The sequence below is a fragment of the Schistosoma haematobium genome, chromosome 2 (assembly GCF_000699445.3).
Source record: "Schistosoma haematobium chromosome 2, whole genome shotgun sequence".
Lineage (NCBI taxonomy): Eukaryota > Metazoa > Platyhelminthes > Trematoda > Strigeidida > Schistosomatidae > Schistosoma > Schistosoma haematobium.
The window spans coordinates 38,686,114-38,701,176 of record NC_067197.1 but is presented as its reverse complement, the minus strand read 5'-3'; the positions used below and the strand labels follow the sequence as shown (position 1 = coordinate 38,701,176).

Genomic DNA, 15,063 nt, shown 5'->3' with positions numbered 1-15,063 from the left:
GGAAATGGAGGAGATTTGGTTCCAAATCCTGGTAAGCTGACACTTATGGATCACTTGTTACCCATGTTTAGATAAAATTTTTACCAATAATCTATTCTGATTATAAAAATGAGGGTTTGAAAAAGCATGTAAGTAGTGGGAATAAAACTGAAACTCATTATGAAGTCATTGACTGACTAATAAATTTCTTCAGTCTATTTGGTTCAGATCACAGTTTAGACAGTTAAGAAACAGAAGCTAATGACATTAGACAATGTGATTTGAAATATATTCTGTGGTACAACAAGTAAGTCCTTTAATTTTTAATTATTCACTTAGTAGAACTATCATAAATAATACAGTTATGAACCGTTTATTTATTTTACCTTTACACAGTATTAACAAATGTAACTAGAGGACTAAGCATTTTAAATGAAAACATTGTCAGACAACGTCAGTTAATTGATGGTAAGAGGTTATTTTTAAATATGAGTAATAATAATAATATATGATAATAATAACTATCTAATCGATCACTCATTAAAAAATAGCCAGTATAATTATGAAATTGTACATCTCCTTATGTTGATCGGTAACTATGACATCACCTCTAGTCTGTATGACCACTTTTCAACATATTAATACGGCTCAATGATCTAGAGGTTAAGCGTTCGCGTGCGAGACCAACAAGTCTCGGGTTCGAATCTCGCGAGGTGGGATCATGGATGCGCACTTCTGAGGAGTCTCACAATAGGACGAAACGGCTGTCCAGTGCTTTCAGGTTTTTCAAAGTGGTCTACCTTCAATTGAATCATAATCTCAACGATTGAAAATATAAATACGTGCCAATCAAAACTATGTTTAATCATATGTTTTGTATTATATTATTCATTACACAAAGAGTGTTAAACTCTTGTTTATGATTATGTTACTGTTTGTAATTTTATACTTTTTACAACTTATAAAAAGACTTGAAATTAAATAATGAAATCATTTTATGCTTTAAATCTTGTTATTCTCATTTTATTCAAATATAAATATGGATAAGAAAGTTTTAATAATAAAGTATTACACTTACATTGAATTCACTTTCATAACTGTGATATTCCTTGATGGCTGATGAAGCTTCATTAAAGTGGAAACCTCACAATATGAAATTATACTTACTTAGAATATTAATTAATGATGATAAAATTAGTAGTTGATAAATCATAATGATAATGGAAGTATTCAAGAATATATATATATATATATATATATATATATATATATATATATATATATATATATATATATATAGAATTGGTGGTTTTGTAAAAACTGACCTTTGATGTATTTTTGTTTTCAATGAACAAAGGTAATTATATAAGAGGGTTATTTGATGATTTCCTTCAGAGGATACATAGAGTTTTAATATGATTATTTTATATTGCGTGACTTGAAAAGAATTTTGGATGAATTAAATAGAGATTATATGTTCGATTTATAGTCTTTTGATAGTATTCATATTGTGGTGATTTTCTGAGGCATTAGCAAGATTTTTCGATGTTATGATAAGCATATGCATAATCTAATAGCAGGTTAGAATTAGTTATGGATTTACTCTACTTAGGAGTTTCATACTTGGTACTAAATACTTACCAAATGGGAAGTACAACATAAAGGTGAAAATGGGCGCTTTGAGCGCGAAAATAAGAAATTCAAATTTCCAAAATAAAACATTAATCAAATGAATTCTGAGGATCTAGCATCCCCAGTACATTATAATCTCAAATAACTATGAATCATTATTGTAAAGACTATCTTGTCTTGATTAACTCATATAACTTTTTTTGACTACTTCATATTAAAACTACCATTCAGTACATTATAATCATGATAGAACGATTCACAACTAAGCATTAGTTCAAATTGTCACACTGAACATCTATTTCAAATAACCATTGATTCAAAGAATAGTTATACCATCCAAATATATGTTAATGTTTATCTGTTTGTAATGAATACTTTCATAAATAAAATAAAAAAGATTTTAAATTCACTTGATGTTGTTTACTTGTATTTTCTCATTGTTATTTAGGATTGCAATTGAAAAGTTTAAATTGATTCAATGGGAAGATACAAGTAAACAATGCCAAGTGAATTTAAAACTTCACCCGATTGTACAAGCAAGTGGCTATTAGGACTCAGTAGCTAAGTGAGAATCTAAGGCGAATGATATTGGATTCGAGTCCTAGAGTGGACATCAATTCTAAGATTCAGGTACATTCACCTGACGTGTTCTAAATAGGACGAAACCCGCCTCCTGGATTTCACTACTAGCCACCATCCATCTTTGTTTAGAATGTCTGTGAATGAAGGTAATACAGATGCAATACGCACAGTATGCAAATATGCCAATAAGAGGCTGACCAATTGCAGTCCTGAACATCAATGGGAAAATACGACTAAACTGTACCAAGTTAATTTAAAACTTCACCCTATTGCACAAGCAAGTGGCTATTAGGACTCAGTACCTAAGTGGGTAACGTGATGGCGTTTGGAACGAACGATACTGGATTCAAGTCCCAAAATAAACATCAACTCTAAGATGTAGATATAAGCAGTTGACAAATTCTAAATAAGACGAAACACACCTCCTGGATTCCACTACTAGTTACTATCCATCTTTGTTTATAAAATATAAAAAATACATCGATTGTTTTAAAATAACCTTAAATATAAAAAACTATTTGATATAAACATAAAATGATCACAAATTTATTAATCACAATTCAAAGTTCAATTATCAACTCTTATTCCTTATGATAATAATAATAATAATTGTCTGTCATTATACTTTATAAAGTCCATTGGAATTGTCATTAAAATGACCATTGTTTTATATAGTACAATTACAATTATGTTTAGTCGACAATTTCAATTCATAATTACCTTATGTATGTAATATATCTACTTTATAAATGTTTCCTAATAGTAATCTATTTATCTTATATTAAAGGATTTACTATACATAATGAATATCTTCAAGTAAGTAACATCAATTGTAAATAGATTTAATAGATTAATAAATTAGTTAGTTATAATAGGGAGATTTCATCAAGAATTAACATCAATTAAAAGATCATTGAGAATTATAAATCAATAGAATATAGATCAGAAAGAGTTTTGTGAATATTGTAGTAATTTTAATAGTTGAGATCATGTGTGACTGGCTTCAAAAGGTATATCCTGGAGTTCTAGTAAGGAGCAGTGACCAATGGAGTTCAACCGGGTCTGTTGTGAGATAGTAACTCACTGAAGACAATAGTGGATGTGTCGCTCAATTTGGTGGATTAGTTGAAATTAGACATTAACACCATTGGATGCCGGTTCAGTGGTCAAATGGTTATGTACTCACTTTCGAGACTGATATCTCCTTGGTTCGAATCTCGCGAGAGGCGGGATCGAGAATGCTCACTGCTGAGGTGCCCCATACTAGGACGAAACGGCCTTTCAGTGCTTCCAGGTTGTCCATGGTGGTCTGGCGTCAATTGACTCATGATTTCAACTATTGAAAAAGGAAACGATTGAAAACTATCGTATCAAGAGCAACTGACGAAGCCTACAAAGGACGAAACTTTATCATGAATCCGATGTTAATAGTTCATTTCATACTTGGTAACATGTGAATAAAAACTTTGTTTGTTACTCATCCTTTTTTTGTATCATCTTGTTTTTAGAATGAAAATTTACTGAACTGTGAGTTTATTTTTATTTTAAAAAAGGGTATTACTTAATTTGAAAATTCTTGGTTTGATATCTTGGTGAAGGATTTTCATGCCTTGCTTAATCTATAAATAAAAATTCAAATAACTGCGATATTGTACATGTCAAATAGTTGACATATTATATTAATTACCAGTCTTTTAACCATAACAATATGAAGCAATTTAGGTAACCACTAGTCCCCTTATTATTATTACTTAAAGTAATAATTCATGAGAAATGGCTATTTATCTTCCATACTTTTCTTCTTATCTTCTTAACTAATGTTTTTAGAGATCGTTTGTAAATATCATGTGTATTTTGTTTACAATCTTGATCACATAGTAATTGAATCTATCGGCAGTTGCCTATTAAAAGCATTAGAAGTATATGAACAATTATAAACATCAATAAAGAATCTACTTTAGTGTAACACAGATCATCGACGTACAGATTAATAGGAACAAATATTTGGAATCATTTTAAACATTGGACCAAAACAGCAGTCGAATGAACACTGATGGTCTAATTAAAATCAGTCCTAATGTAAAAATCATTTTTTAACCATTTTTTTAGACGGATCAGCTGATTCGATAGAAAGGCTGAAATTACTTAAGCAACCAAACTATACGTCTTTCTTTAGAAGACTTTATTCAAACTTTAACTAAATAGATATTGGGAAACACAACCAGTAACCACTTGTGTAAATATATAATTACTACATTAAGAAATTACAATTAGTGTTTATATCTAGTAGTGTTCAATTCAAATTGCTTTAATATCTCTTATAAGATAAGTAATCTATAATAAAAAGATGCAAAACGGTCAGGATTTAATTAACTGAGTACATCGTAGCAATAGTTAACTAATCCCAAACTATAAGATATTACAACGGTTGAGATCATGAGTCACTTGAAGCTAGACAACCATGGAAAACCTGGAAACACTAGACGGCCGTTTCGCCCTATTGTGGAACTCCTCAACAGTGCGCATCCACGATCCCACCCCACGAGATTCAAATCCAGGACATATCGGTCTCGCGCGCGAGTTCTTAACTTCTAGACCACTGAGCTGGCTGGCATCCAACGGTGTTAATTTCTAATTTCAACTAACCCATGAAATTGAGCGACACATCCACGATTGTCTTGAGTGAGTTACTATCTCACAACTGACCCGGTTGAACTCCATTGGTCACTGCTTCTTAATAGAACTCCAGGATATACATTTTGAAGCCAGTCACGGAACGATCGTCCAGTGCTTCTAGATTTTTCATGGTGGTCTAGCTTCAATTGACTCATGATCTCAACTATTGAAATTACTATGATATCCACAAAACCCCTTCTGATATTAAAAATATATTAGTAATTAGAGAATATTATTACATAATCCTTATTCAGTATATAATGCATATGAATACATTTAACGATGATAGTTTCTGTTTACATATTTATTATGTAAGTGGTACAATATATTGAGTATACTTCACAAGGGTAAAAGTGTTGAATAGAAAACAATAAAGTAACGGATTCAAATGTTACTCAGAATAAGTGAAATGGCATTTAGGACGTTAGTAACTCTTATGTTTATAAAATTCAGCATTATAGGGAAAGATAAATATTTCTTTTATAGACAGACACATTCATAACAACACTATTTGTAAAATAGCAGTCAATACAATCGAATGAAAAATATACCATTTCTATTTAAGCATAGTAAATAGTCTGGTCAATGCCCATAGAAACAAAGAGCACGAATACATTATTATTATTATACAAAGTTCATGGTATCCCTTCAATTTTTGACCATAAAAATGTTCCATCTCCTTTTTCATCATTGGAAGTCCTTGAATAATCGGGTTTTTTTGGTAGCTTTAACAGTCAATGCTTTTTTAAAAACAGTGTAAACAAAAGATAGTTTTGAATATGATACAGCATCAGTTATTCGGACACTGAGTCACCGGTTGATAAACACCAGACATTGCACAAGTTTGATGTGTTTCAACATCAATCGACGCTATAATCTATACCGTGGTCCATTGGTCTATTGGTTCAATGTAGTAGAGTTAAACTAAATGAAACCTATTCTCAAAAGCATTCGGTGAGTAATATAGTCTTAAACCTTCGATAGTATCTTCCTAATGATTATTGTTATTACTTATTTATAGTATGTGGTCGTTGCAATAGAACAATTGCTAAGGTAATAAATGATTTATCGGATTTGGATTTTCAATTGAAATGGGAAATGAAACTTGTCAATGGATGTAAATATACTGGCCCGCTTCGTGATAATGTAAGTTTTTGCTTTGAATCGATAATAATATCAGAAGGGGTTTTGTGGATATTACAGTAATTTTAATAGTTAAGATTATGAGTCAATTGGAGTTAGATCACCATGGATTCGAACCTAGGACCTATCAGTCTCAAGTGTGAGTGCTTAACCATTAGACCGCTGAACCAGTATCCATTGGTGTTAATGTCTAATTTCAACTAATCCACCAAATTGAACAACACATCCACTATTGTCTTCAGTGTGTTACTATCTTATAACCCACTCGGTTGAACTCCATTGGTTATTGCTTCTCAATAGAACTCTAGGAAATACCTCTTGAAGTCAAACATTGAAATGAGGATTCATAAAGATTATTCATCTGTGCTATGTATGATCAAGTAGTGGCCTTAAACTAGAAAATAACTGATTTCAAATTCATAATTCATGAAATAATGCAGATATTTTATTGCCCAAGTGAATGTTTCTCATGATATTGACTTTTCTAACCTCATTGTTTTAACGTTGTTTTAAATGGAAGTGACATCAGCACCTAATTTCAGTAAAAAAAAGTACCAATGAACTGTTAATTAAATTCTCTAGTTTAGAAACTCCAACACCACGAAAAATGAATACAGCATACAATAAAATGTTGTTTTAAATAGTACTGATTTGTACAATTCAATTGAGCTACTACACAATTTGTGTGGTTTAAACTAGAAAAATTAACTAAATTTACTAACATGACTTCAAAGTGATGAAATAATAATTTTCACAAACACAGAAATGAAAACACTGAATGACGGTTTCGTTCATATTCGATACTCTAAAGCAGTGCTCACCCACGACTTTTTCATAGATGAGGCCTTGAACCTTTAGTCGTCGTGGCAAACGCTCAACCATTAGAACTACTCTGCTGGTGTTTAATGGCACATTTCTAATTTCGGTCAATTTACTATGAAGTTGGACAATTATCTAATGCTATTTCATTGTATACATATCGAGAATATTTTAAGATAGTTACTATACATTGCTAATGACTTTTGTACTCAAACTATGCAGCTTTTCAATGCTTCATGGTTTTCATCAGTACCACCAATAAGATCAATATATCCCGAATATAACTTCTAAATTAAGTTCACAAAACTTCTTTAATTAAACAATCGTTCTATGATTACTTTGTTAATTTACAGTGTGCATCATTATTCAGTTCAACAATGATTAAAATTATCAACAAATTTATAGTAAATATGAAACCTGACAAAGTTTGTAAGGTAAGCTGTATTTTGAATATTTACCACTAGAATGTTTATTTCATAGTACGATATTTTAAGAAGAAATATTGGCGAGACTATAATTTATGGGCAAACCAATCAGATTTAGGATACCAGGTCTTCGATTTTGGTGCGAAATTCACTCACCCATTGGTCAAAATAGCGTCGTGGCACTTTACCTGATGTTAGTTCGTGATGAAAACCATAAATCTAATTCCTAACCCTTACCATCGACTGTAAAACATTGACTTTATTCTTCAAACTGCTTTAAAACCTTCATTTAGCCCTAATAAGTAGGTAGACACTTTCCAACTCACTCTGGCGTCGCTCAAAGATCGTCCATAAATTATAGTCTCACCGAATATACTTTTTACAAATATGGGACCGCTTAATAGAGTTACGAAAATCTTATCCTAAAGTATTGAGTCATATGATCACTTTAAGCATATATGTATATACACATGCATCTACCTTAGGATATTTTTACATCATAGTAATATGATAAATATGTAGTGTGGCGTCGAGTTGCGGTTGACTATGATCACCACTACAGTAAGACTACGTGCCAGTTAACCGATAAGACCCCTCGTAGGCCAAATATCAGAAGGCAGTTGATGGCTGTAGTTGAGATGTATTTGTTGGCGATCTCATGGTATCGAAAGAATACCGAGATCATGCCAGGTTACAAGTGTGGTTACTGAGCGTGACCGAATTCGTGGAAGGTCACAATCAACAGAAGAATGTATGTGTTTTGATACAGTTAAACAAACAAGTATGGTAAAACAATCCCTGGTACAATTGGTTATAATAATAATTGTTTCCATTAAACCAATCGTGTTCTCTTGATAAAAGTAGGTCACTACAAATACTTTCAAAATATAGTATTATTCAAACTCAAGCTTTGATTTTCACCAATCATTAGGAATTCATCCATTAGAATAGCCACTATGCTCAATGAGTTTAATGAAACCTATGAAGATAGTCTTTATAACTTCATTATTTTTTAGATTTCAAGTGATTTGATTTGATTTCAAAGACTTATTGATAATATTAACAGAAACGATGAGTTCTTGGTATGAACCAAGAGACAAAAAAACATCGATAAATGTATGATGTAAAATAAGCCGAAAATCGATGACTTCAGTATCTATGTTATAAACTGATATAATTACGTATTAGAACTGTCATGGAATCCGCTTTAGGATCCAATTTTTTAGTTTAGATCAAAATTAATCCTTTTGATCTGTGTTCAATCAATTGTACTTTTCTGAAATTGAAGGAAATATAGTTTAGTACAATACTGTTATTCAGAGGTAAATATAACTTTAGTTACATAATGAATGCTATTAGAATGACTTCACTAAATTGTTGGTCGAGAACTGGATCATTAGTCATAAATGAGTATGTAGAAAGCATTTTTCTACTTAGAACTAAAAGTTTGGTGTGAAATATTGTTTCAACTACTGATTTATAACATAAATTTGTTAGGACGGCTTCCGAGAACTACGACAGGGCCTACATAAGCCCTAGAAGAGCCGACGAGTTTCATCCAATCAGAACTCAGTGGAGCTTTCTAAAATATCAACGTGGCATGCTACTATTGATTAGTAGCATAACATGCCGCCTTGCGGATTGGTTGAATTATAATGCTGATTTAACAAACGCTAATGTCTATAAATACCCATGATTTTCTGTACATTTTGATTCTAGTCCAACAAGCACTTTCTCCAGTGTTCTTCTTTCTTCTCATGTACGACTTGGGAGGGTTCTAGCGTTCAGTGCTCAAGTCATACGCGGTATATTCAGAACATAAGCTTCTAGATAAAACAAAATTGACAAGGATATTTATTGTAGTAAACAGTTTTGCTCTCGTAAAGTTCTTTATATGTTTAATAGATATTGATTTACTTAAATGTGATCTATAGGTAGAAAGGCATTAATACTTGGAACTACAGTGTATATTACTTAGATTTCGCTTTCCAGTTTATCCCCTGTAAAATTAGGTAATGAACATAAATTAAGCGGAATTGAATTTTTTCCATCTCTTAGTTACAAAATATAAATAAGATAGAAACACACACGTATAATTTGAAATATGTAATCAATAATGAACCGTTTTAGTGATTAACCTTATTTTAATGATTACAGGGAATAAATTGATATTGAGTGTTAATATACTTTGCTGGTATAACAATTCGTGATAAAAAGTATCTTCGCAGTGATTTAGATAATAAAGCAAAGGTTGTTTTAATAAATCAAGGGTTGAATCATTAACCTTTTATGAATTTATTGCAGGGATTGATTCAATTCAGAGAGCAATTAAATTAACTTTGGAAAAGCGTCTGTTTTTCCTAGTTAGATTAAACCTTGATCGTTTGTTCAGCCTTAACAAAGTCATGGTTTTCATGGTCACGTATATGACACGTTAACTGCGTTTGTTTTTAATGCTTCAATAAAAAAAGCATGATATTGCAAACTGTTCATTATCTACTAGTGGAAATGAAGTGACTTTATTCTGTTACGTTCTTTAGTACAACCCAATCAATACTGTAACCTTCATAACTCTTACCCAACCTCCTGTGGTAATTAATAAGGCATATAGTTAGTAGGAAGCTTTAGTGTGAAAGGGTGAATGAATATTCACATAAATTATACATATATATAGACCTGAACTGATTCTTAGAGAGACATGTCTTTAGTAACCTCGGTTAGATTAATAAACCAACCACCCACTCACAGTAAGCTCCCTCAAACTTACTTTGCTCACTTATTATATATCCTTGCAAAGGCATATAATCTGTGTGAACTTGTAACAGCATGTTATCCACCAGGAATAGCCTTGCATATTATTTTCATTTTTGAAAAATCTTCCTACACACATCAAATTTTGGCGGTTAACTTGATGAAATGTTCGATATCATATTAGTACATACTGTTTAAAACATGAGAATCAGAAACCAAAGAACGTATCAGGAACGAAGTATATTCTCTTCAGGCTTCTTTTCAGCTTCTTTATGAACTAATGAGTTCGTCTCCAATGCCATTCATTTCAAGTTCCAGTACCTTTATAATTTGCTTTGACTAACATCTGTTACTATCGTTGATATCTGTTTCACTCTACATGTTACAGAACTTCACTAGTTATTGATTCTATCTAAAACTTTGGGCAGTACTATCTATCTTGACAGGGTTTTTTGAAGGGAGGGGTAGATACTTCTGTGAAGTCTCAAAAATACCTGTTCAACATTCTGTGGTTTCTCTACCTTAAATCAATTCATGATATAAGCATTCCTTCAAAAAAATTTAACTATTTTCATTAACCTCTTAGTATAATATGAAAAACTGCATAAATACGTAGGTAATTTTTGATCATCATAAGCACTATCTACTTGAAATTTCTTTTCTCTTTTTAGTTTTGTAACCACCCAAATCTCTTGAACACATCTATATTTCATATTATTACTACTGATATTGCTATTACTATTATTGTAAAGGTTAATGAGTGATTACTCGGAAAATTTGTATTTGTATTCAAATTATCAATTAGAACTTGATTCACATGTTGTTTACCGAATACTAAGGTTCATTATATGGATCCAACCTTAAACAGATATAATCCAGCTAGTACTATTACTATTATTGTCGTTATTATTCGTAGTAGTAGTAGTAGTAGTAGTAGTAGTAGTAGTAGTAGTAGTAGTAGTAGTAGTAGTAGTAGTAATAGTAGTAATAGTAGTAATAGTAGTAATAGTAGTAATAGTAGTAATAAGTAGTCATTAATAAAATGTAGTTCTTTAAATATTTTCAGTTAATTTTAATTGACACATTGAAGTTATTAAAACAATAAGAAGGATGTATTTATTCAAGTGTACTTGATGATAAGAGATTTGATAATGATGATGTATTTTTAGTTATTTTTCACAAATATGTTCTGTCATAGAACGATACCATATATAATTTCTTAGGGATCAATTCTATGTTATCATAGATTCTATTTATGATAGAGTTTTATTCTCTAAGTTGGATGGTTTAGTCGCAGAGCTTTCACCATTATTCTGAACGACATCATCAGGTAGAAGTAGAGTTCTACCTGAAGTTTGTCCAGATGATGTCGTTCAGAATAACGAAGTAATCTTCACAACCAAACCATTCAGCTAAAAAAAAACAAAAAACCTTCATCTAAATCATCTACCTGAGCTACAAATCTTCTCCATCATCTCAAAATCATCGATTTTGTTTACTCATTTCAATGGATGGTTGACTTCTGTCAATTGTATATTGTATCGATTCTGTACAGAGTATATCGACCTTTATTTAATTATATTTAAAAGGGTAAATGATATTATGAATCTTCAAATAGATTTATTAACCTCATACCTAATTCAAAGAGAGAACAAAATTATCAATAAAACAAACAAAATAAACAAATAATTCGATTTTGAATGGATTAACTTGAAACTACTTTGATATTGAATTAGTTTGAACGAATATCGATTGGTTATGAGTATAAAATTGCCCATTTTTTTGTTGGTTGTCACAACAAGCTAAATTTGTTGATTGTTCTGTAACTTCTATTCAAAGAGGATTACGGTGACAAAAAAATGCATAGAACTCCTGAAGGACTACCTTTCCTTAACTGAATGTTTATATGATCAAAGTAAAGTGTTATATCCCGACAAGAATAATGAATGATAACTGTTGAGATCTATTTATGGACTAATACTATGCGTATACTTTTATTGTATAATCGTTAAGTAGCTAAACTATGTATATTTATGTTCCTCATGTTATAAGCTTTATTTCAACCCATAGATTATTATTATACGATTTACCAATCTTCAGTTATGCCCTATCTATTAATTACAGTCCCCCACATTCACAGCCACTTTTGCCTTGATCTTGTACAAATGTTACTTTCTATTTTATGTTGTGATGTGGTCTGTTTGGTTTGTATCTAAACCCAGTATACTTGAAATACGTGATTTACATCGCAGAGGATGAGATTGGTGTTTTGGACTTAATAGGTAGGGCTAGACGGGAAGCAAAACCAATAAAGTCTCTAGACTGCTCATATGGGTTTTGTGTGCCATTAGTCCGGTCGATGAATTACCGTTCTCTAATTGTCGGCATCATGATGTTATACATTAATAGGACACAAGGCACAAGTTATAACACAAAGATCAAATTATTTGTAAAGACTGCAGCTTTTGTTACCTTAATTAGTTCACACATTCTGGGTTTTTTTCAAACTACTTCTTAATGTTGACTGAATACTATTAGATAATCGATCTCACTGTTTCATGACCCTAAAGCTTTAGAATATACAATCTTGAAGATAGTTAAGCAGATCTTTGAGGTGTAAACTTACTCAAATCAAATCTATATTATTTTAAAGGTTTGAATAAATCATTTCTTATGATACAATATATTATATCTAAATAACGTAAAGAAATTTATGAACACGATAGACATTTGAATTTGGAATGCTTTTCAACAACAATTGGTACGCAAAGAACATCTACCTTCTTCCAAATATCTGCGAAGAAAGTCTTGTGACACAACTCATAAAGATCTTAATTAAAAAGTGAGATCATGAAAGACTTTCGATAAAAAAGATACCTTCATAAATAGACAGCATAAACTTGATATGATTTAGAAAGGTCTCTTGTAATGTTAACGACATCATGAGTAAATGATCAAATAAAACAATTGATTGATCACTGGGTGATCAATGTCATGTGTGTCAAGTCCTTATTTAGTGCAGATCGAATGCTATCGACCATGTTGCAATGTGGCCACCAGTCTAGGTGGCTCGACATTGCGGACACTATATACTGAGATTAGATGGTGGTTGGAGGTAGTCGACAGGAAACCCTGTTTAGACCAGGGTTTCATGCTACTTGGCACTCGTCAGCAAGGTGTACCTGTAATCTTGAGGGAACTGGTGCTCCCTGGAGGATTCGATCCCGTGTCACCCAGCTTCACAGTCAGAGACGTTACCACTGAGCAAATGTCGTCTGTAAGGGGACATCACCATGTTTTCAAGTTACAATAACAGAAATGGTTTAGATAAAGTTCAAACAAATCTGAACAGGACAGTTTCGTACCTGTAGTTAGTTTGTTCATCTCATATGAAACATTATTCTGTTAGAAAGTTTTGTTTCCAGTCTTTGTTAACATCTGTAGGTCTTAATTTGTGGGATAACGATCAAAATGGAAAAAAAACTTGACACATAAATTTGTAAATATATTTCTAATAGTAAGTCCAATTGCTTTGAAATGGTGAATTGGTTACTTATTAGGAACGTTTAAGGCACTTCACGCAAATGTTTCACGTTTCAGATGAATTTTGAACCCAATAATTTATTATTATTTTTTTAATTTACTAAACAAGGTTTAAAGTTTACTGTTGGATATAGATTAAGTTATGCAATCCAAATTTACGTTAGAAGAAACTCCAGTTAACCTTTGAATGATATTGTTTTTTTTGTTCTAATTTCAGAATATATATTTATGTTCTATATAAGTTTCGTCATGGTACGACCAATTCAATCAGTTCTGTATTTATCGACAACTTTTGGCCATTTGGATTTTTCTTTCAACAAAGTTTACTACTGAAATATATATAAAGTAGCATAAAATTATCTGACTAAAATATGTGACGCGTCTCAATAAAAATGTATTTGAATAAAAAAATATTTTTAATCATTAGAAAGTGGGTGAAAAGTGGGATATACACTATTTAATATGAGCATCAATGTCACTAAATATTGTGAATTGAAAACTAATTCTGAAAAACAGTATACTGAGCTCTATCTTGTTCTATCGACTGATTTCTTAATCGTAGAGTCATAAACGGTTCACAATCATACACGCATTTATGCTTCTACATCAGCATTTCGTTTCTATATCACCTGAGCTTCATCATTTGAAGTCGAAGATTACTTCTACAAATGAATTAATAACTGGAATTCACATACTTTTAGAAAGTTTCCGGTAGTGTGATAATTTCATGCAATTTGTTCCTTTTATGAATTTAAATAAAGCCAAAACGAACATTGATGCAGAACAGCATGAATTCATTGTACTTGTTGGTTTCTCATCAGCTGTTTATAACCATATATGTATTAGAATTTTTCATTGAGTTAAGATATATTGTGGAACAATTGACATAAGTGATAATTCACCAAATCCAGAAATGGAAAATCTTCCGATAGCATTCATAATCTCATATCATGTATCTTCACTGCTAGTTTGTGTCTCTGTATGCGTAGTTTGAATCAGATTCTTTTCGACTCAGTGTTTCTCTTAGTTGATTCATTTTAATACGTAAATAATATCTACTTTGCCTTTCACCGCTGTTCAGTCTTCTGGTTAATGTGAGATTACTAGTTTGCACACAATACTGATTCAGGTGAGTTTTGAAATGTCTTTCATGGAGAACTATTCAATGTTGAGTTTATGGATTTGATTTTTAAATAAAACGTCAATTTCTTAAATATGTTTTGATGAAGTTTTGGAGAAGTTGTTTTTATGGGTAGTAAACAAAAATGACTTACTTCCGTATTTTGCCCGATTAGACGACTTCAAAGAGTTCTGTATGTTGAGTATAATACCTATACATTATTCTTTGTGTCTTTTTTGTTAACTACTATTGTCAATAATTATTTGACCGGTGTTAGTCTATTTCTAATATTCTGTTATAGTTGATGTTCTGCTGAGTATAGTATCCAAGATTATACTCCCTTGTTCTGTATTTGTAAACTCGCTACTGTAAAAGATGTTTTCCATCATATGA

General features: G+C 31.4%; 2 protein-coding genes across 8 annotated transcripts in view; one reads left to right on the top strand and one right to left on the bottom strand.

The window, feature by feature from the left end:
- Positions 1-1,201, bottom strand: part of MS3_00010828 (uncharacterized protein) — a 14,489-nt gene extending 13,288 nt beyond the window's left edge. For 3 of the 6 annotated variants that reach the window (XM_051219228.1, XM_051219224.1, XM_051219226.1), the window contains exons 1-2: positions 1,147-1,198; positions 1,058-1,104 (exon numbers count right to left, since the gene is read on the bottom strand). In XM_051219228.1, coding sequence (XP_051068348.1) covers positions 1,058-1,104; positions 1,147-1,192 — 93 coding nt within the window. In that variant the 5' untranslated portion in view covers positions 1,193-1,198. Of the gene's footprint in view, positions 1-1,057; positions 1,105-1,146 lie in introns of all 6 variants that reach the window. The other 3 variants (XM_051219225.1, XM_051219227.1, XM_051219229.1) reach the window with 3 other exon arrangements.
- The window catches only part of MS3_00006918 (uncharacterized protein), a 15,737-nt gene extending 674 nt beyond the window's left edge, over positions 1-15,063 (top strand). The window contains exons 2-8 of one of the 2 annotated variants that reach the window (XM_051215160.1): positions 376-447; positions 2,060-2,918; positions 2,957-3,009; positions 3,702-3,720; positions 5,891-6,015; positions 7,185-7,265; positions 13,768-15,063. In XM_051215160.1, the coding sequence (XP_051068344.1) occupies positions 2,849-2,918; positions 2,957-3,009; positions 3,702-3,720; positions 5,891-6,015; positions 7,185-7,265; positions 13,768-13,791 (372 nt within the window). In that variant the 5' untranslated portion in view covers positions 376-447; positions 2,060-2,848 and the 3' untranslated portion in view covers positions 13,792-15,063. The remainder of the gene's footprint in view (positions 1-375; positions 448-2,059; positions 2,919-2,956; positions 3,010-3,701; positions 3,721-5,890; positions 6,016-7,184; positions 7,266-13,767) is intronic. The other variant, XM_051215159.1, reaches the window with a different exon arrangement.